General features: G+C 57.4%; 1 protein-coding gene across 2 annotated transcripts in view; it reads right to left on the bottom strand.

Annotated features, from left to right (window-relative positions):
• Positions 1–22,939, bottom strand: part of SLC8A2 (solute carrier family 8 member A2) — an 82,218-nt gene that overhangs the window by 47,298 nt on the left and 11,981 nt on the right. For both annotated transcript variants that reach the window (XM_048832784.2, XM_048832785.2), the window contains exon 2: positions 7,349–9,182. In XM_048832784.2, coding sequence (XP_048688741.1) covers positions 7,349–9,182 — 1,834 coding nt within the window. The remainder of the gene's footprint in view (positions 1–7,348; positions 9,183–22,939) is intronic.

Here is a 22,939-nt window from a genome sequence, read left to right as displayed (position 1 = left end):
GACAAATTCCAATTAGAAATCATGAACAGATCTGTATGCATCTGGCTTAGCCAGTCACGATTGCGTCTTTTCTGATACCGCTGGGAGCCCGGGGCCAGTGAGGCGGCTAAAAGCAACGCCTTAACCCGCCCGACACCAGCACGAGTTTGCCAGGTCTCGGGGCGACTGATCAGCCCACTCGCTTCTCCAGCTGTGAGGTTGTGAGGACGAGTCAGCCCCAGAGACAGATGCAGCGGTTTCTCTCTGTGCTGGTCTTTCTCCTGCTGCCTTATGTGTGTTTGTCTAGTTTTGTCTTCTGGGAAACAGGATCAGAGCTTCAACAGCTGCACCTGTCTCACTAACATCGTGTCCCTTCCCCAAAAAGGACAATTACAATGATGAGGACCTTTAATGCCATCTGAACGGTGATCAGACGGGGCGGGTCCTTATCAGTTCTCTCTGCAGCTAAACAAAACAAGCGCCGTCATTGGAATGAAACCCTGACTTAATGCTCTCTGTTTCAAACGCTTTAGCCGCTTTTCTGTCTTTTCAGGGATTATTCTGAAAAGGTTAGAAAGACTTTTAATGGGGCTGTTGCCATGGGACGAAGCAGCCAAGGTTTCTGTGTTCAAAACCCCACCCTTGTCTGACGATTCGTGTGGGACAGCAACGGGGTCGTGCTGATTCCCTCTGGGCCTGTTTATTCCCTGGAAGTTAACAGTTAGCAGGGAGGAAGAGGAAGACGACTTCTGATGTGCTCCATGCACTAGAGAGGGGATAAAGTGCCACGTACCATATTGTTATTCTTTATTATTTGAACTACCGTAGTGCCTGGGACCCCACTGCGCCAGGCGCTGTACGTTTTTATTGCTGTTCAGTGTATGACAGTAGCACTGTGGTGCCCCGATCATGGGCCAAGCCCCCACTGTGCAAGGCACTGAACAAAACCAGACCTAAGAGAAGATCCCTGCCCCAATCACGCTCTTACAGATGGGGAAACTGAGTCACTGAGATGCCTACCCAAGACTATTCTGGGAATAAAGGTAAGTGGGAAGCTTGAAAGGCAGGTCCATCGGCAGTAGGCAGGGAGCTGAGGTCAAGACTCCGAATCCAGAACCACCGGGCTCCCAGGCCAGCGCTCAGCAGAGCTTGTGGAAAAGAGTCCATCGAAAACAGCTTGTTTCTGTGTTTTCACTGAAAAGTTTTAAAGCTCGAAACCCGCAAAATTGCAATGGAAGCGCTGGAAATTTCTGAAGTAAAATTTTAGCAGAGACGGAAAAAATGATCGGTTTGGTCAAAAAACCATTCATTCAGGAGAAAAAATAAATCTCTCGTCCGTCAGCGCCATTGCTCAGACCTCCCGCACAGCCTGGGCTTATTGTCACAAACCCTCCACCCCCACCCCCGTGGGACCAAGATCGCAGAAAAACATTGTTGCTCTGCTCCATCCCACACCCCACTCCCCTCCCCGAGTTATCAATAGAACCCAGGAGTCCTGACTCCCAGACCTCCTCCCTTGCACCCTAGCAACCTGCTGATAGACAGGGAGATGGGATGCTGCAGTGTTCTGCGACGGGCTCTCAGGATGAGCGCGCTGGCCCGTGGGCAGAGCTGGGGCTGGGAGCTCCAGGCTGGGGGACAGCGGCTGATCTGCGCCAACACCTCTGGTGGGCAGAGCCTTTCCTGAGCTCGACCGGAGCATCTCAGCTCTGCCTGCAGCTTGCAGGAGAGTCCGGTCTCCCGGCCTCTCTGCTGAGATGCTGCCAATCAGCGCCCACGCTGGAGACCCCCAAACTCATTTCGCGCGGACGGCCAAATGGCTGTCAGACGGCAACAGCTGTCCCATGTTCGCACCCCGCGGCTGGCCGGAGAAAGGCAGGAACTGAGCGTCCAGGCCTCTTGTCTGCACTTCCTCCTTTTGAAACAGCAGGTTCAGACAAAGCGCTGAGCCCCGTGTGATCTCCGGGCCCCAACAGCTCCTCCACTGTGCACAGGGAGAGATACTCCATCACAGCAAGGACAGCCGGCCTCGGGCAGGGGCAGAGTGTGAATAAGGCCCAGCAGGAGGAGAGCAAGCAAAGGAAAACCTTGGGGACACTTCGTGCCAGTCAGATCTGCGAGAATCGGCTTCCCCAGTGCTAGGAACTGGGCCGCGGGCAGGTGGCCTGTTTGGGTTTCCTGTGAGCTGCCTCTGTCTGAGCCTGCAGCACGGTGGGGACCCCAGTCAGAGGCACTGAGGCAGAGACGGGCCTGATCTGCAAAGCTCAGAGCCAGACCCCAACTTCTTCCCCTTCTCCCCTGAGACAGGAGCCACCCCTAGCCCTAGGCTGAGAGCTGGGTGCCCCTTGCCCCCCACTTGCGTTTGAGAGACAACAAGGGCTTGCCCTAGAGACAGACTCCTCCGGCTCTTGGCCCTGTCAGGCGCCGTCACAGGGTGAGAGATCAGCCGATCAGAGTCGGAAAGCGTCAGTTTCTGGCCCTGAACTCAGCTGATCCCGGCTGGGAGCGCAGCTGCTGGGCCGCAGATAAATCCTCCCCCCCCGCTGCGGTGTCGCACTGAACGGCAGGTGCCAGCGGGTGAGCAGGGCACAGGCGCTGAAGAAATGCAGCTGGCGGGGTTAGATTTGTGCCGTCGTTGCTTCTCGGCGAGCTGGCGCAAACAGCACGAGACCTTTGCTCTTTGCCTTTCTCCTTCGCCCTCGCGCCAGCCCGGACGCAGGGGTCTGCCCGAGGACCGCTGGGGACCGCCTCCGTTCCAGGACCGGCGCAACTAGTTGGACTAAGAATCTACCCAGCCTCTGCACGGCTGATTTCTCCTCCAGCGGGAAACTGTCCTGTAAGGCTACCTGTGATCTGCTACCTTCCTGCTCCAGGCCAGGAGGCAACTGCTCCTTGGGAGAAAACACGCTTATAGCTGGCACCAGATCTCACGCCCCCCCCTCCCCTTGGAGCCTGGTGATGCAGCTGGATTGGGAGGAGCAGCCCCCTCCTTGTTTGGAGAAGCACAACCTCGGCACCCCTCCAGAGCCTCCCACCTTCCCTGCCCACGCAGCTCAGGGCTCGCCAGCTCCCGAGTATATTAACAACTCGTTAATTTCCCTGGCTTGTCAGCAGGGCCAGATGAGGCAGGGCTGATGAGCCGGACAATCAACCTGGGAAATCAATAGCAATTTCTTGGTACTCGCTGAGGCTGTACAGACTAGCTGATTGAGCCAGAATCTTCCAGACGGTGAGGGCCCTGGAGAATGGGGGAGCTTTGTGAGCCATGGGGCAGCCTGCCTTCACACCCAGTAAACAGGGGTTCCCCAGGTTTGTAGCACCGTCCGCCGCGCACCAGCCCGGTTCCCAGAGTGACTTGGCCAGCTCGGGGCAGAGAGGATTGGTGGGTTCTGCACAGAGCACGCTAAACGGGGTTAGGCCTGACGAAATCGTGGGGGGGGGGTGACGTCCCGCGTTGGTACTGAGCGCAAGGCAGCGTTAGCGGGTGCTGTGCTGCGGGGAGCTGTGCGGATGATACACTAGGGGGCGCTTTCCCTCCTCAGTCAGTGCTGCGGGAGCATCCGTTTTGCAGGGCAAGTTCAGTTGAGGTCATGGTTAGTAAAGATCCCGTGTTATAAGCAGCTGCCACGCCCCACCCCAGAGCTGGCTGCATCTCAGCGCTAGCCCAGTGATCCCTGCACAAATAGCTGGCATGCCCCACCCCACCAGTGGCTGAGTGATCCCCTAACTAGCCACCACCCCGTAAGACTTAGTTCTTCCGCAGGAAATGCTGCGTAAGGAGTGCAGGGTTCAGACCCACATCAATGAGAAGCCCCTCCGAGGGCTGACATTTCCAGCCCAGCAGGCAAGGTGGCGTTTGCAAAGGGGAAGCCACTTTGGCATCACTTCACTCCAGTGCAGGTGCAGAGATTGCCCGGTTGATCCGTGTGCACAAGCAAGGAAACCCCTGGAGAATCAGTAAGTCTTTGCTAGGGCTCGGCAGCCTGTACTTGAGGAGGCTGAGAGGGCACCGAGGGAGGTGGGATCATGCGGGCACAAGACAGACAGGCAGGATGCAGGGCAGCGCACGGGCTGGGCTCTGGCTAGGGTGGCCTCATGGTGCTCTGGGGTTCACCGGGCCCTGGCTCTGCAAAGTGGGGACGAAACGCACCATCACCTCACCGCCTGGGGAAACTGAGGCACTGAGCCGGGACGCGCCTTGTCCCAAGCAAGTCTGTGACGCAGCCTGGAAGAGAACTCTGTCTCTAAGTCCCATGCCTTAATCAGAAGCCCCTTCCTCCTGCGGTCTTTTCCGTCTCATTTCTGTCATTCGCCCACACAAACGAGGCCTTCTCTTTGTTGGCAGCCATGGCAGAGAGAAGGCAAAGAGCGAGACCAACATTGACACAGATCTTAGACAAGAGTCTCCCCGGGCAGAGAGGAGGCCCCACAGAGCAGCTGGCCCTACTGCTAGCTACATGGATCTGTGGGGACATCTGAGGCTCTAGATCTGACCTGACAGCAGCTTGGGCACTAAATACCTGTCGATCCAGCCGGGCAGTACAACATAGCATTTTAAGGATGCCCGATCTCCGCTTTTGGTGAAATTCCCCCCCCCACCCCCGTTTGTGGGTGGTTTGGAACAGCGCTCATGCGTCCTGACAGGCCACAGATCACAGTCGAGCCTGGGGAAGGGAAATCAGCCCTGGAATCAATAGAGTCCAAACGAAAACACCAGCAGCGAGCGTCCCCTAGCATGGTCAGTGCTGCCCGGGAATCCGATTTCCATTCGCGCCGCCCTAGAATCCCACTCGAATGCCAGCTGACTCGGGATTACCACCCTTTCCAAACTCTCTGATAAAGGTTTTGCCCAGGCTACACTCCTGGTGCTAGATCCAAAGTAAGAGAACGTTGCCTTTAAAACTAGCCACTCCCAACCTCACCTAAAGCGTTTCTGAAGTCGCTCTATAATGAAAAAGAAATGTTTCATTCTGGTCTAAGGCCTTGTCTACACTAGACTGGGGCTGGGGGTGCAGGTATACCGGCACGGTTGCCAATTTTGCCTGGACGTATTCCTGGAGGTTTCATCACGTTACATGATCTTTAATTAAAGATTTATCTTTAGTTCCTGGAGGGTTGGCAACCCTATATCCCACCCGAGCCTTTCATGTGGGGACAGAGCTTCTATTGGCAAAAGTGTGCTTTCTTTGGCACTGTTTAGTACAGTTCCCTGAACAAAATCCGCAACCCTGGCAGAAGGACTTTTGGCTGCTGTAACTGCATCCGCCCTGGGGCTTTTGCTGGTATAAACACGTTGTCAAAAACTATCACCCTCCTAAATCGACATTCTCCTCCTGGCAGGAGATTTGGGCACAGACCAAGCCCGAGGAGCAGAGAAGAGGCGACAGCTGGAGACAGGCAGGCAGATGTAGGAGCACTGGGAGACAATGATTTCGTCTCAGATTTATATTCTAATGTGGGAAATCCACAAATTAGCCTAATTTCTATTCCAGTAGCACCTAGAGCCCTCAACTGAGATCAGGACCCTGTAGTCCTGGGCGCTGCACAGACCCTCACAGACCAAGATTGGGGTCCCCCCACTGGGCCGGGCATTGAAGAGACCCCTCCGAACTGAGATCAGGGTCCCTCACTGGGCCGATCACTGCACAGACCCCCCCCCAACTGAGATCAGGGTTCCCGACTGGGCCGGGCACTGCACAGACCACCACCCCCCTCCACGACAGAGATTGGGGTCTCCCACTGGGCCAATCGCTGCACAGACCTCCCCCCCCGACTGAGATCGGAGTCCCCCACGGAGCCGGGCACTGCACAGATACAAGCGAGAGCACTGGGCCCAGAGAGCTCACAGTCTGCACAGACAGAGGAAGGCTGGTTCTCCCCGCGTTACAAGCCAGAGCCAGGAAGTGATTTGCTCGAGCTCCCAGAGTAAGTCTGGGGCAGTGCCAGGGCTCAGTCCCGGGCCAGGCCCCCCCACCACAGGAGCAGGCTGGTTACACCCAGTGTGAACAGTAGTGATCTGGGGGCGCGCTGCATGACAAGCTCTCACGGAGCCGGCCGAAAAACCCTAATAATACAGTCGAAGCTCAGAGGAGAACTGGGTGTTTCCCCGTGTCAGCCAGCAAAGGCAGACCCCAGCCCACCGTATCTAGGTTCTCCTGCCTTTGCTCTCTGAGCTCTGGCCCTGAGCGGCTGCTAAGCGGCTCCTTTTAGAGTCACGTATTTCACGGCCCTAGCACGAGCCCTGGGAATCTCCTCTCCCACCCCCTTTTCCTGCTGCAAACCCAGGAACTCTTCAGGGAACGAGGGTTTCTTTAGGGCACAGGGAGCTGAGGGCTCCCAGCCATTTGCACAATGTGGCACTCAGCACAGAGATCGCTATACGCACGACTCCCTAGATCGTCACACCTGCTGCATACCAGGAACTTGAGTGGGGCTTGAACCCAGATATAGCCCTTCTCCAAAATCCCAGCCCCCTGCGCTAATGGCGAATCCCCCACAGCTTTGGCAGTACAGGGCATAGGACAAACAAGTGAGAAGTTCTTATTTCCCCCAGCAGAGAGCAATAATACCAGCCAGGGCAGTGCAATGCTTTTTCTTCTCTTATCAAAGAGGACCTGGGAGCAGGAAATTGACACTGATGCCAGGGGACGAGTATTTACAGCTGATGTCTCCCCCTCCCCGACCCCACTCCCCAAAAGTCACCAGAGAGCCATAAGGAAGAGGTGGCCTTTAAAGAGCTAGAATACGAAGGGCCCGATTCTCCCTAGCTCTGCGCCTCCTTCAGGCCCTGCGCCCAGCAGAAAGCGCTGCCAGATCTGAATTTACACCCACCTGCCACCGTCTGTAGCAGACCCACATCCTCAATAGCTCGGACACAGTGAAGCAACTCGATCCGCACTGAACCATGGGCTACAAGCAATCGAGCCCACGGCCTTGTCTGCACTGAAGATTTGCCCCAATTCCAGCCACTGGTGGGAAACCCCACATCTGGCACAGATCTTGGCTTTCCACAGTGGCTGGCCACTGAGGGGTGGCATCTCAGTATGGCCAGCCCCCATGCCTTCAAAACTCATTAGATTAAATATATATATATATATATATATATATATATATATAGGCTGGGGTTTTTTCCCCACCTTCTGCATTTGGGGCCAGTAGGGGGTTGCATTTTCCAATATTTCTCCCCAACCATGAGGGCTAGAAACTTGCTTTTTTAAACTTTTTCACAATAATGAAAGCCAACATTCTCAGCTAATCCCAGGACTCCAGAAGCTGAGGCTTGACGCGCTCCTGCATGCAGGCACACCCTCACCAGGCTGCAATGCTGGGTGCATCTCCAAGGCGGACCAGGCCGACGGTTCGTACTTACACTGTCTCGTCGTCCTTGAATTCCAGCTCCCCGCAGGCGTCCTCGTAGTCGATCCCCGCTCCACGAGCCGTCCCCTCCACCGTCCGGTAGGGGACGATCACCGTCCCCCGCGCCCCAGAGCTCCGCACCACCTTCACCTCCATGGTGCCCTGGCACTCGCTGACACGCAGGAGCTTGTCCTGGAAGGTGAAGATGCCAGCGTGGTCGTCGTCCAGGATGGTGACGGTCGCAATCAGCGGGGCCACCAGCCGTCCCTTGGGGTGGTCGGCCGAGTCGGACTCAAACATGCCCTCGGCGTCCCCCACCCGCAGGTTGAGCAGGCGGACGAAGAAGTGCTCGTCTTCCTCGAAGATGTCATCGTCGATGATGCCAATTTTCAGCTCCTTCTGCGTCTCGCCCGGCTTGAAGATCAGCGTCCCCTCGCTATATTCATAGTCGGAGCCTGCCTTGGCCGAGCCATCCTCCGTCTTGTAGTCCACGTAGAAGGTGTGGTTGCCCTCCCCGCCCTGCTGGCAGGCCACGGTCAGCGTGACTGAGCCGCAGTTCTCCAGGCAGTGGTACAGGCAGGGCTCAAAGAAGATCTTGCTATAGTTCTCCTCCTCCGCCTCCGACGGCACCTCCAGGAGGTTGGACGACTTCTTGGAGAACTCCGAGACGTGTTTCTTCAGGATGTTCCCAGCCCCGGTCATCATGCGGGTGGCTTGGATGCGGTAGAAAGCTCGGCTCTTCTGCTGGTGCAGCAGGGCATAGTAGTTGGCCATCTCCACCAGCTGCTCCAGCTCTTTGTCCGGGTGCTTCTGCTTGAGGTCCTTGAGGATCTGGATCACCTCCTTGCGGCTCTCGTCCAGCTCCTTCTCCTCTTGGGTGGAGGAGGCCAGGGCTGGGGACGCGGAGGCTGTCCCGTCCATGAAGATGTTCTCCCGGTGGTCGTTGGCCAGGAAGCTGCCATCCATCTCGATGTCCTTGGGGAACTCCCCTTCGGTGCCGATGATGATGCCACTCCGAGGATCAGCGCGGTACCTCTTGTAGACATACTTGTAGAAGAAGAGCCGCTTGTCAGCGATCCAGGCGAAGACCACGCAGACCGGGAAGAAGACGAGTGTCAGCAGAGCTTCCCAGACCTGCACCACGCCCGGGGAGATGACCGCCAGGATCAGATAGAGCCAGATGTAGGCGAAGATGCTCCAGGAGGCCGTGACGAAGAAGACCCGCAGGTGCTTGATCTTGCGGCTCTCCCCGGCGGGGATGACGTAAACGCAGATGGCGATCACCACGAACATGTTGAAGGCGGCGCTCCCCACAATGGTGCCGGGGCCCAGCTCCCCAGCTTGGAAGTTGTGTCCGCACACCTCTATGACGGAGAGCATGATCTCGGGTGCGGACGAGCCCAGTGCCATCAGGGTCAGGTTGGAGACCGTCTCGTTCCAGATCCGCACCGTGCCGATGCTGGTCTCGCCGTTGGCCTTGGTGACGGTGATTTCCTTCTCTTTGGAGGTGATGACTTCGATGGAGGCCATGAAGCGGTCGGCGATGATGGAGACCCCCAGGAACATGTACATCATGGCCACGAAGTAGACAATGGCCCTAGCAGCTTTGTCGCCGAAGGAGGGGTTGTCCGGCTGCCAGACGGGCAGCAGCACCCCCGGCTGGCACGTGTTGGACCCTCGGCAGCTCACGTTGCTTTCCGGCACTGTCTCCAAGGCTCCCGCTTGGTGGAAGTTCTCAGCCAGGAGGACGGAGGCCAGCAGAGCCTTGGAGAGGAATTTGGGCAGGGGCTGCCATGCCAGCGCCATGATCTTGGACGTTTCGGTGCGGCTGCCAGACCCGGCAGGATCTAGAGGAGAGAACGAGAGAGACTTGTGATAGCACTCCAGGCTCACACCTCCTTGGGGCTCGGAGCATCCCAAAGCACTCTGCCCTCCCAGAGCTGGGATACAACCCAGCCCTGGCTCCCAGCCCTTCCCCCCCAATCACTAGCCCCCACTCCCCTTCCATTGCTGGGACAGATTGCGCCAGGCTCCTACACTAACCAACCGGCTCCCGCCCCCCCTCCCTTCAGCGCCGTGCTCTGCTCGCTGCGTCTCTCAGACCAGCTGCGAGTCGCTGGTACGCGACAGATGGATCCCCCCAAACACAACCTACGAGCTCGGCTCTGCGTTGCAGCCCTCCGGGCGATGCGTCGCTGTTTTTATGCCTTCTTCCTGTTCTGAACGCTTCTACGGAGCTCGCTGCCCGAGGCTCGGGCGGGGGCAGGAAACCCGAGCGATTCGCTTGGGTTCTAGGGGGAGTGGATTTCAGGGCATTGCAGGGGTCGCCCTGGCAGGTCGGACCGAACAGGGCCAACAGTCGCTTCTCCTGGCCCTTTATTGGGGCGAGATCCCCCGGAATCATCCCTCCGCTATCCCAGCCCTGGGCTCCTCCTTCCCCCAGGGCCCCTCAGTCCTGGGCCGCAGCCCCCTGCTATCCCAGGCCTGGGCTCTTCCTTCCCCCAGGGCCCCTCAGTCCTGGCCCGCAGCCCCCTGCTATCCCAGCCCTGCCATGCACTCCCCTGACAGTGCCCTTCAGTGCTTCAGCCACCTTCCCAGAGGACAGGCCCAGCCACGCCTGCACCTCCGAGACACCAGCAGACTCCCGCTCAGCAGAAACTGCTTCTCTCGCCCGGCCGCCTGCCACTTTCTGCCCCCCGCGGCCGTGCCCAGTGGGCACCGGGGCAGCAGGGCTGAAGGAGGAGCTGCAGCAGAAGGTCTAACCCAGCTGGGCAGGGTTCAAATCCAGCAGCTGGAGGCGGGCAGCTGATTCAGTTATGGTAGCTCAATAGTGGGCTGGGGCCGCAGTAATTGGCTACATCTATGAAGTGGGCAGGCTGGGAAGGAGGGAAGGGATAACGGTGGCACTGGCCCCTGGTCCCAGCAGGTCCCGGAGGCAGAATGGGGAGCGGGGTGGGTAAGGCACTCCAGCTCCAAGCTGTAGGATTCGGGTGAGCTAAGTGGAGGCAAAGCTAGCCCCGGAGCAGGTAGGAGACACTTGGTTGCTTGACTGGAGTTACCCCCTCAGTTGCTTGCACCAGGAGTAAAACCCAGCCCCAGTGCCCTCTACTGGAGGGCATCAGGACCGTACCTCTGTGTCTCATGAGCCCTCTACTGCTAACAGTTAGTGAGGATTTTCCTTTAGCTCTAATGGCAGGTGGCTTGGGCTTTTGGGGCTGGAGGGGCTGGGTTTTCCCCCCACTGCGTGCACCAGAGCACCCCAGGGCTATGGATTTATTATCGGCCGCACAACGGGGGGTCTTGCTGCCCAAAGGGTGAGCCTTGGAGATGGCTAGATGTCTGCAGGGGGTGGGGTGGGCTCAGATTTATCCCAAGCGACTAGTGATGGGGGGACACCTCAGAGACCCAGCACATGCGCTGAACATCGGGGCTCCCTTTAAGGTGTCTTCCTTCAGGCCGCCCAAAATCCCTGCCCACTTGTGAACAGCTTAGCTATTGGCCCTGGATCCTTCCCACCGAGCGAGCCCTGGGCTGGGTCCCACAGGGGAAATCCTGGGGACCGACTCCCCTCTCACTCTGGCTGGTGTAGCTATCGGCCCCCAGCCCCTGATTTACCGCAGGGCAAGCGAGAGGGAACGAGCTCCGTTCACTGCCCTGGAGAGACTCTCAGTCTCTGGCTCCCGCTGGATCCCAGCCCGGCTACCATGCCCCACCCTGCGCGCCCGCGAGAGCTCTGGGCAACGCTGACTCTGTCCCCGGGGGCATCTCCGCCCGGCCCCATTCACGCAGCTACCTGCCACCCGGAGCCACCTTCAGAGCAGTTTTCCGTTCATTAGCCCCGGCGGGAGGGACGCGGCCCCTGACCAGCACCGCAGGATCGTGGCCGCTCCAGAAATGAACCACTGTGAAACAAGCACGGCTCTGCAGCTGCGTTCTCCCGGGAAGAGACCGGGCCCGACCCTTTCCTCAACAGGACAGAGCATCAGACGGAGACTGCGACCGTCCCCACCATCTGCAAGCAATTCAGCCCCAAGGCACCGCGCGCTTAATGCCTGAGCTAAAGGGGTACGCCTCTTAGCCAACGGCAGCCGCAGTAGTAGGCTGTTATCCTCTCCATGGCCCATCGAGGAGGAAAAGCCAGACGCACACAGTTTTGTACACACACACAGCACGCACACGGCTTTGTACACAAACACACACAGAGTGTGCCCGCACACACGAGCACTGTGCATACACGGTTTTGTACACGTCCCCTCACCATGCTATAGACAAGCAGTTTTGTGTACACACACTCCGTACATGCACACACACACACCCGCACAGAGCACGCACAGTGCGAGCACACACACGCACGCTCCCGCACGGTTTTGTACACACAATGCCCACACACACACACACACGGCGCCACACCATTTCGCGTACACAGGCACCAGGCACGTCACATACACGCACAGGGCGTGCACACGCACACATCCGCACGCACACACGGTTTCGTACACATGGCTCGCAGCCCACGCTTTCCTTTGGCCGCCCGCTCGGGAACAGTGGCATTAGCCAGGCGAAGGGGGTACTAGCCCTGCAGCCAGAGGCGGGCCAGCCTTCCCTGGATTGGGTCGTCCCAGAGAACAGCGGGGGGAACTCAGATACGCCGCTTCCTCCCAGGGCGAGTGTGACGAAGTGGGACTGTTCTTAATGTTTCCTCTGAATAGTGTGGGGGTGCCTCAGTTTCCCCTAGGCAGTTCTTAAGTATCTAGGGGGTGGAGTAAGGGTGTATGATCATTGCAGAGCCTTAGAGGGCATGTGTGTGCAGGAGTCTGGACACAGAGAATGGCCAACACCCTGTTTCCTGGCAACTGATGGCCTGGGCCCTTCCCCCCTGCAAGGTGAGAGCTAAAGGGTTGGAGAACAAAGGAATCAGGTGACCACCTGGCCCGGGAAAGGAACAAAGCCCAGAGGAGGAGGGGCTGGAGGGGGTTTTCAGTTTGGGGCTGGCTGGGACATGGAGTGAAGTGCAGACGTGGTTGTCTGGCTCACTGCCCCCCAAAATGGACCCAGCTGAGGGGTCCCGTTCTCTGCACCTGCAAGCTCTGTTTTAGACCATGTTCCTGTCGTCTAATAAACCTTCTGTTTTACTGGCTGGCTGAGAGTCACGTCTGACTGCGAAGTTGGGGTGCAGGACCCTCTGGCTTCCCCAGGAGCCCCGCCTGAGCGGACTCGCTGTGGGAAGCGCACGGAGGGGCAGAGGATGCTGAATGCTCCGAGGTCAGACCCAGGAAGGTGGAAGCTGTGTGAGCTGCGTGTCCTGCAGACAGGCTGCTCACAGAAAGGCGACTGCCCCAGAGTCCTGACTGGCTTCATGGGGAGCAGTTCCAGAGCATCGCCCGGGGACTCCGTGACAACTGGTGGCAGTGGTGGGATGTACTGCACCCCGTGGATGGTGCTTCCTGCAGTAAGTGACTGGGGAGCAGTAACACGAAGGGGGATTGCCGAGGACCAGGCCTGCTGAAGGCTCAGAGAGGAGCGGTTTCGGGGGGCGGTTAACCCCTGGGAGTGTGTGACCAGCGAGAAGGACTGTGCAGTAACAGGGTTCCCCTGGGGATTGCAGCGAGCAGTCCAAGGGGCGGAGGAGTCTGCAGCTCGACCCTGGCAAAGAGGTGGTGACCTCGAGAAGGGCTGTCACACTAGGGGTTCTCCCTGGAAACCGTGGGGAGCTGAGAGCACACAGGCCTGTGAGTCCACAACAACTTGGGAGGAGCGGAGGGATGGCCTGTCACCGTCTCCTTAAGAAGGACATTGTAACCCTGTGCAAAAAGAGAGGGTTGAGCGTTGGAAAGTTCACCAAAGCAGAGTTAATCGTGCAGCTGGAGGAGGATGACCGCTCTAAGGAACAGATTCCTGACCCCAACTGGGGCTATAGCAGGATCTGGGAGCAGCTGAAGCGGGAGCCAGGCATCGCCAAGACTCCTGTCCCCGACCAGACGAGGGTCTTCACGATCGGGTTCCCCATCAGGGGATCGAGATGGACGGGATTGGAGCGGAGTCTGAGAGAGCAAGAGGACTGTGGGAGACAGTGAGAGCCCGAGAAAGAGCTGCAGAAGCAGCAGCAGCATGAACTGGCGGTGGGGGAGCGGAGAGGCCTAGGGGACCTCCCCGGGGTGAGTGGGGATAGATCCCGGGGGGCCAGTTCCGCAGGGAACCTCGAGACTAAATTGCTGCCCCTGGTTAAGGGGGGGGGGGTGTGGATGCCCACCTCACTGCCTTTGAGCAGGCTGGAGATTTGAACCAAGGGGACTCTGCGGAAAAGCCCCGGTTTCTAGCTCCCTTGCTGGGCCCCAAGGCCATAGACTCCGTCAGCCAGATGGTTGGGGATGTGGACGGGCTCCCACTCCTGACCCCAACCTATATGTCTGTGTGGAGTTTCCTGGGGCCAGGCCCCCCGGACCTCCAGTAGGAGCAGAAGGTGATGGTCAATGGGGAGACATTCTTGGGGTGGCCAAAGGGCATGGGCTGCATAAACCTTCCCACATGCGGCCTGAGAGTGCTATCGACCACCCCTGACCTAAGGGAGGGCGTGAACTGGAAGGGCCTGGTGTAACTCCTACCAAGGAATGGGAGAGATGCTGGGGCATCCATGGGAACGTTGGTGGCTTCGAACTTCCCCAGGTCACCGGCTAAAGTGACCCCTCTCAGTTCGATCTCGAAGGGGGGAGAGATGTGACGAAGTGGGACTGTTCTTAATGTTTCCTCTGAATAGTGTGGGGGTGCCTCAGTTTCCCCTAGGCAGTTCTTAAGTATCTAGGGGGTGGAGTAAGGGTGTATGATCATTGCAGAGCCTTAGAGGGCATGTGTGTGCAGGAGTCTGGACACAGAGAATGGCCAACACCCTGTTTCCTGGCAACTGATGGCCTGGGCCCTTCCCCCCTGCAAGGTGAGAGCTAAAGGGTTGGAGAACAAAGGAATCAGGTGACCACCTGGCCCGGGAAAGGAACAAAGCCCAGAGGAGGAGGGGCTGGAGGGGGTTTTCAGTTTGGGGCTGGCTGGGACATGGAGTGAAGTGCAGACGTGGTTGTCTGGCTCACTGCCCCCCAAAATGGACCCAGCTGAGGGGTCCCGTTCTCTGCACCTGCAAGCTCTGTTTTAGACCATGTTCCTGTCGTCTAATAAACCTTCTGTTTTACTGGCTGGCTGAGAGTCACGTCTGACTGCGAAGTTGGGGTGCAGGACCCTCTGGCTTCCCCAGGAGCCCCGCCTGAGCGGACTCGCTGTGGGAAGCGCACGGAGGGGCAGAGGATGCTGAATGCTCCGAGGTCAGACCCAGGAAGGTGGAAGCTGTGTGAGCTGCGTGTCCTGCAGACAGGCTGCTCACAGAAAGGCGACTGCCCCAGAGTCCTGACTGGCTTCATGGGGAGCAGTTCCAGAGCATCGCCCGGGGACTCCGTGACACTAATTAGGTTTAGCAAAATGATGTAAAATCATGCCAGTGGGAGACACTGTTTTTTAACTGCCGTTCTTAATAAGAGATCATGTGTGTCTCCGGCTGCTGCCAGCCACATGCATACATCCATGGCAGAGAAGGGGAGGTAGAGGGACAGGAGATCCCCAAGCTACAGGGGGCCCCCAGTCTTCCCCCTCTCCCGCACCCACAGCAGGATGCACTCGGAGCAGGAGGCAGGAGAACCAGGGATCCCAGGGCTGGCGGGCAGCAGGGGAGTGGGAAGGAGAGAGTGAGTGTTTTCAAGCTGCCACGGACTGGCGAACGGGGCCCATCAGCCCCATGAGAGCCCCACGACTTTGCAGCGGTGAGCAGAGTTTGCCGGCTCCCTTGCCTGCCAGGCACCCTGAGATCCACCAAAAGGACCCTGCCAGCGACCGGCCGCCCTGGCATTGTTGGGGTCTCCTGCCAGCCTAGCACGAGTGGCTGAGCCGGGGAGGGCAGCGCATCCTAGCGATCACAACGAGCTGCCAGCGACACGTCTGTGGCTGCGGATTCCCGGCCCCTCGGGGGAGCTGACAGAGCCGATTCTTTCAGCCGGAAGAACCTCATTAAATCCAGAGGCCTCATTAGCACAGGTGAGATGAGAAATCCCGGGCGACTCTAATAAGGGGGGGGAGTGAGCGGAGCTGGGGGGTACCCGGTGGCCAGACTGCTGACCAATCTGCAGCTCTCGCTGGTCGCAGGCCCCCGGAATTACTAGGAGCCAAGCCTGCCACATGCCAGCTGAGCCCGGGGGCCGCACCACAGTCGCCGTGCGTGGCTGGTACAGAGACGGTGGCACCAATCCAGATGCCCGGGGTACAGGGCATTGTCCCGGCGCAAATCCTAACTTTGCCTAATCCCCGAAACCCCTGCCTCAGTGGGCATCCCTGGCCATGCTGCTCTGCCGGAACTGTGTTGTCCAGGAGCAGGAATGGGGCAGTGAGCCAGGGCTGGCACGAAGCCTGGGTTGGCAGTGGCCTGCTACAGACCCACCAGGATCTGCGCTTCCTAGCAACAGGTCACCTAGGGACCAGTCCTGCCCAGCCCCATGCGTGCGGTGAGCCCAGTGGTAAGCCGCCTCCTGGAGGTATTCTCAGAGCAGGGTTTGTAAGAATCGAAAACAGGCTTAGTGGTTAGCATGGGGTGGAGGGATTGGAGAGTCGGGACTCCTGGGTTCTATTCCTGGCACTGGGAGGGGAGTGGGATCTAGTGGTTAGAGGGGGTCAGCAGAGGTTAAGACTCCTAGATTGTATTCCCAGCTCCACCAGCGATTGCTGTGAGACCCTGGGCAAGCCACCAACCCCCTCCATGCCTCAGTTTCCCCATCTGTAAATCAGGGGTTAATGATCCTCTCCTTCTCTGGCCACACACTTTGAGGGCCCCGGGTGACATGAGCTAATTATGACAATGAATCTACAGGCCCAGCCAGCCAATGCTCCCCTCCACCCTGAGCAGCCGCATGGAGCAACTTCACTGAGCTGTGTGAGCACCAGCCAGCTCGGCACCAAGAACGAGGGGAAAGGCCCAACACAGGGGAGTCAGGGCGGGTGTCTTGGGGATGCCCCCAAGCAGGTCTTGGCACACACCGGGCCTCCCAGCCCCCTGGCCCCTCCTGGCCCCGGAACCGGCCCAGCCCTGCACTGCTCTGGAAGGGGTTTGTTGTAAATAAGCACAGCAGTTAGAGGCAGGGGTCTAACCATGGGTTCTGTCTGGGAGGAGGGCAAGGCTGGGAGTCAGGATTCCTGGGTTTTAGCCCCAGCTCAGGGAGGGGAGTGAGGTCCAGTGGTTAGAGGAGGCATAATCAGGATTCCTGGGTTCTATTCCCTGGTCTGCCACTAAACCACTGTGTGCACAAATCAAGTCATTGCTCCATACCTCAGCGTCCCCGCCCGTCTCACCCCCACACCTTTCAGGCACTGTGGGGAACATTAAAATCATCTGGTCACTTGGGCAGCCTTCATCCTTCCCCATTGTGCTGAGGCAAACTGAGGCAGAGAAAGATGAAGAGAGGCTCCCAGGGCAGAGCTGGGCATTCTGCTCAACCAGTCTCATCGCACAGGAGCAGGGGGGCACTGGACGAAACTGAAAGGCAGCACATTTAAATCCCACCAAAGGAAATATGTATGGCACCACTGGCCTGTGGGACTCCCTGCCACCAGATCTCAGTGAGGCCAAGAGTGTAGGAGGATGCAGAACAAAGGAGCAGCCACTTATCCCGACAATGAAAATATCCACAATTATAAGCTCTGACGCCCGCGGTCTCTTTTCTCACCAGGTGTCACTCACGTGACCCTGGGTACCACAAGAAAAACAGGCCCAGCTGCCAAATGCGCAGCAATGCACACCCATGGCTCAGGGCAGGGGAGACGGGGAGGGAGGGGAGCGTACAGAGCTCCGTGGGGGGCCGGGGCCGGTGGGAGCCACAGCAATCTCGCCGGCACAGCAGCTGCTGGGGACTGGGAAAGTCGTCTGCTGCTCTCGCTCCCATCTCCTGCCTTCATCGGCCAGGGGGCATTTCGAGATGCAATCTGCGCTGCACACAGAGGCATAGCAGAGACCTGCGGACAAAGGATGGTCTTTGCACGACCACAGGGGTCTGAAAGCATAAGGCGACTGCCGGCCGCCATATGCGATTTCCTTCCGAGGGACAAACCCCCCAAAGCTCAGCGCCCCGATGTCTGGTCAATTGCAACCCCAGCTCCTGCACTCCCAGCCCCCTGATCTGCTGTCAGATGCCCTAGGGCTGGGGGGAGCTGTCCTTCCCCATGGAAGCGGTGGCGACTCGACACCCTGGGTGCTGATATCACAGGATGGCTTTGCACAGGCAGGAGGGAAGGGCTCATGGTTAAATCTCCGGCCAGGGACTTGGGAGGTCTGAGTCCAATTCTAGCTCGTGCTATTGGTTCCCGTGTGACATGTGGGGGGTGGGGTCATTTTGGGCCCCACCTCCAAAGTCGCAACACTGACAGTGGGGGTGGGGGTTCCCAAAGGGACCAAAATAAAGGCCAGATTTTCAAGCTAAGCCAGTTAAAAATCCAGCACATTATCCCACTAGGCCTCAGCGGTACACTGGGGAAAATGAGCCTTTTATGACGATTATTAATGTATTTGTATTGGGTATAGGGCCTCCTTGCGCTAGGCGCTGTACAAACACAGAACCAAAAGACAGTCTCATTGTCTATTTTGTCTAGTTAGACTGGGAGCTCTTCAGAGTAAGAACTGGCTCTCACTATCGTGGAGTGCTCGGGACGATGGGGCCCTGATCTCGGTCGGGTCTGGGCAGCACCTGGCGCGACGGGGCCCTGATCTCAATTAGGGTCTGGGCAGCGCCCGGCCCAACGGGACCCTGAGATGGGTATTCTGAACAGCACCTGGTGCAATAGGACCCTGATCTTGATTGGGACGATAGGGCTCCTTCTCTGGGAGAGGGGCTCAGTTTTCAGAAGCCTGGACAACACTGGGCTATGAGCAGCTTTTACATGGAAAAGAAACTTAAATCTCTTCCGTACAGTGGGCAAAGTGCCTCTGTTTCAGGTCTCCAGCCTTGTATATTTCAAAGAGTAAGTACCTAAAAGCCTTCCAGTGAAGTGATGTATTATTTACATGATGTGGTTTATTGCTTCATTTAAGGACATAAGAGATGCCAGGCTGGGTCAGACCAATGCTCCATCTAGCCCAGTATCCTCTCTCTGACAGTGGCCAGCGCAGAGCTTCCGGAGGAGTGAACCAAACAGGGAAGCAGGAGTGATCCACATAAGAACGGCCATACTGGGTCAGACCAAAGATGCATCTAGCCTAGTATCCTGTCTTCCGACAGCGGACAAAGCCAGGTGTCCCAGAGATCAGGGCCCGTCATGCCAAGTGCTGCCAAGACCCTGACCGAGATCAAGGACCCATCAGGCCGGGCGCTGCCCAGACCCTGACCGAGATCAAGGACCCATCAGGCCGGGCGTTGCCCAGACTCTGACCGAGATCAAGGACCCATCAGGCCGGGCGCTGCCCAGACCCTGACCGAGATCAAGGACCCATCAGGCCGGGCGCTGCCCAGACCCTGACCGAGATCAGGGCCCATTGTGGCAGGCGCTGCCCAGACCCCAACCGAGATCAGGGCCTATCAGGCCAGGTGCTGCACAGACCCTGACCGAGATAAAGGACCTATCAGGCCAGTGCCGCACAGACACATAGTAAGAGAGAATCCCTGTCCTAAAGAGCTCACACTCTAATTAGACAAAGGGAGGGTGGGGAAACTGAGGCACAGAGCAGGGAAGCGATTTGCCCATGCTCAGTGGCAGAGTCAGGAACAGATGCCAGGTTTTCCAGTAGACCACATGACCCCCTCCCAGCCAGCGGGAGCCGTAGAACCAAAATATCTCAAGTCGGACACTGACAAACTTTAGCCAACTTTAGAGTTCACCCAAGAGGCGCGTGCTCCGAATTGGAGACAAGGTGCTTTTGCTAAGCAAACGCAGGCTCTTAATTTCCTCCCATCTGAATATCCCTGCGACTCCCCGCCAGGTTGTCCCCGGCAACAGCTGCTGTGCGGCAATTAGCGGGGACCGAGGCGCTGATAATCCCGAGGAAAAGGAAATTGAGTTGCACCAGGCAATCGGCACCGCACCCGGCAGCGGGCACAGCCGGACGGGTGGGCAATAGCGCTCCTGCCAGCACATCTGGGACCACGCCGCCCACGCCCACCCGCCGCAGAATCCACTGCCTTGGTGCCATGCTGGTGGGCGAACGCTAGGCCCCTCCCATAGCAACGCCGCCGTTTCCACGGCAACGGGAGACAGGAACGGGCTATAAAAAGGCGAAAGAAACGAAGGAATGTGAAAATAGAAACCCTGATGGCTCACGGGACTGGCTACCCGCCGACACCTCTCCCGCCCCCCATCCCTCCAGCGCGGGCCCGGGGCTCGCCCCAGCACGGTCACCACTGAGCTTCCCGCTAGCTTTAATGTATTTATCCTCACAGCATGCTGGGGCCAGACCCCTGGCTGGTGTCAATCCGCCGTAACTCCATGGCAGTCCATGGGGCCAGACCCCCAGCTGGTGTCAATCAGCCAGAGCTCCACGGGAGTCCATGGGGCCAGACCCCCAGGTGGTGTCAATCAGCCGTAACTCCACGGGAGTCCATGGGGCCAGACCCCCGGGTGGCGTCAATCAGCCAGAGCTCCATCGAAGTGGACGAAGCTTTGCCCACTGACACCAGCTGCGGATTTGGCCCGGGGTCTCTCTCACCCAAGGCAGCTTCCCCCGAAAGCCCAGCTGCGGGGCTGTCCGCTGCTCCCGGAGCCAGGGAGCTGCCTGGGGAAACGTGGCTCCAGCCCCTAGCTGCGCTAGGCCCGAAAAACAGGCATCTCCGTCTCCAGCGCCAACATTCCTGTAATTAATTTAATAGCCTCATTAACAGTGCCGGGGTGAAACATCAATTAAACAGTCCAGGAGGCTCATTCTGCGACAATGAGATTGTATTCGTTTTCCCCCTTTTGGAGTGGCGGGTTCCCGGCTTTTAATAGACGCTTTAATCAGGCTTTGTAACTCACACAAAAGGTCCCACTCGCACAGCCTCAGCTTCCCATCGGGATGTCAGGCCGGGCTCTCTGCACCATGAGCTCTCTGCTTGGGGCTGAGGCTGGGGGAGGGATGAGCTGCATCTGGTCCCATGCAGGGGGTGGGGATCCTGGAAAGCCCTGGAGAGGGGCGATGGGCTGGCACCCCGGAGAGCTGGATCTGATGCTCAGCTGTGCCAGTCTTTGGACTGAAGCTGGGACTGGATTATGGGGGATGGATCACTTGATAATTGCCCTGTTCTGTTCATTCCCTCTGAAGCACCTGGCACTGTCAGGGACAGGATACTGGGCTAGACGGACCACTGGTCTGACCCACTATGGCCGTTTTTAGGCAAACTCCCCTATGTGACCTTGGACATTTCACTTCACTTCCCTGGGCCTCAGTTCCCCCCCCCCCCCTTAACATGAGGGTAATAATTCTCTCTTGTTGAGTTAGATTTGAGGCTCCTGGGGGCAGGGGCTGTGTCTCGCCATGTATCCGTGAAGCGCCTGGCACAGTTCAGGACCTGATCTCAGCTGAGGAGGATTAAGTAATAAAAGCCGCAAGTCACTGCGTGGGTAAGCGCAGGGGCTCCAGAGTTTAAGGAGGGTGTTGGGGGGAGTTCTTATGATCTGGTTTCCACCTGTAGCTTTAATGTGGCAAGGTAACTTTTTGGGAATGCACCTCCCTGTCCTATCCAGAGAGAGCGCCGACCATTAACAGGTGCTCTGGGCTCCATCTGAGACACCAGGGATTCAAACATCCATTGCCCTGAACATCCCCAGAGCACGTGTAACTGGGGCGGGTGGATCAGCGTCGCCGCAGGAAACCTGCTTCCTACCAGAGATCAATAGCTGGTCTCAGACTTGTGCACCATGTTGGACCACATCTTAATAGAGAGATCACCCACCCGCACAGTCTCCTCGCCAGCGTGAATCCACAACGACCTGTGAGCCACCAGGGACGGGGCCGAGACCCACCAAACTACTGCAAGCAGCTGGGAACCTCCAACTCATTGCATCAGCTAAGAATCAACAAGGCATTGTATACAACTGGGAACCACCAGCTGCTTCCCCTTTGACAGCTATTGTCTCTCTGCAGACCCAGGCAGATGCGGCTGCACCGATTACACTCAAGGCAGGTCACATTTTCAATCTTTTCTCGACAAACATGAGGGCTAGAAATGTATTGGTTTAATGATCGTCAAGCGCCTGTCATAATCACGTGACTGCAGGAGCTAGGGCACTAGACACCAGAATAATGACCGTACATTAATCCAGCCCTGCCTCTAGTTATCTGAGACAGTAGCTGTGATGGGCAGAGCTGCCCCAAGTCTAACTGATGCAGGGACATTTGCCTGAGTCTGCAGAGAGCCTGAGACAACAGCAGTGTCATTAGATTGTGGGTTCCTTGGAGCAGGGATGGTCTTCCTTCAGTGTTTGGAAAGTGCCTGGCACATGAAATATAATCAGTCGTGATAATAATAACCATCGCTACCACTATGGACTAGTTAGTAAGTACATTCAGTATCGCCATGGTTACCATACCTCTTCCCTAGCAACACAGGGCCAGAATCTGCCACGCTTGCTCATGCTGAGAGTTACTTTTCCTCCTCAACTAGGGTACCAATCTCCTTGGGAAGACTCAAGAACTAACAAACCACTTGTTCTGAGTAGAGGCTGTAGAACGTGGCTAATAATAAGCCCCAGTTTTCTCCTGATTTGCTGCACGTGCCCCATTACGACGGGCCGGTGGAACTCATTGCCACAAGATGTCACCAAGGTCATTAAAAATGGCTGTTGGTTTTGGGATGCCATAATTGTTGAGTGAGCAAGATGGGATGCCTTAAAGAGGTCTGATTGTCAAAGGGTGGGCACCCAGCACTGCCTGGAAATCTTGAGTGGTTTATATTATAATCATAGTATTTATAAGCACTTGTCATCAGTAGATTGCAAAGCACTTTCAAAGGAGGGTGATATCATTGTCCCCATTTTTACAGAGGAGAAAACTGAGGCCCAGAGCAGGGAAAGGACTCACCCAAGCAGGCCAGTGCTAGAACCCACATTTCCAACATCACAATCCAGTCCTCTAACCACTAGGCCACACATAAATCAAACGATGGGATAACCAGCCCCCAGCCAAGGCAGGTCCCCTCCTGACCTGCGATCATTTGAGATCAGCCCATGAGCTGAAGCAGGGGGTTTTAGAGCCCCGCAAAACCTCTGGATTGAGTTGGTTTCTGGAATATTTACTGTTCTGGCTCTGAATTTCCTTGTTACCCATACAAACATCCAAACCTTGTTCTCAGAGCTGCTAAGCTCGTACACCATGATTTTCACAAGTGACGAGTGAAAAGACGCACGGGAAGAGGCCAGATATTCGGACTAGCCCTGGTCCTTTGCAGGACAGAGGGCAAAGAGCTAGGAGCAAACGATACTGACAGATCGAGAGCAGCGCCCTGGTTAAACCGCACTTGGTGCCCCTGGGAACAGCAAACCCGACGCGCCGTCATCTCTCCCTTTTCCTCTCTAAAGACGTTGCCAGCGACGGACATCCTGAACCAGCCGGCGAGCTGTG

This window comes from Caretta caretta, chromosome 23, assembly GCF_965140235.1.
Source record: "Caretta caretta isolate rCarCar2 chromosome 23, rCarCar1.hap1, whole genome shotgun sequence".
Lineage (NCBI taxonomy): Eukaryota > Metazoa > Chordata > Testudines > Cheloniidae > Caretta > Caretta caretta.
Note: the sequence above shows the minus strand (reverse complement) of the source record. Positions and strands in the feature narration are given on the sequence as shown.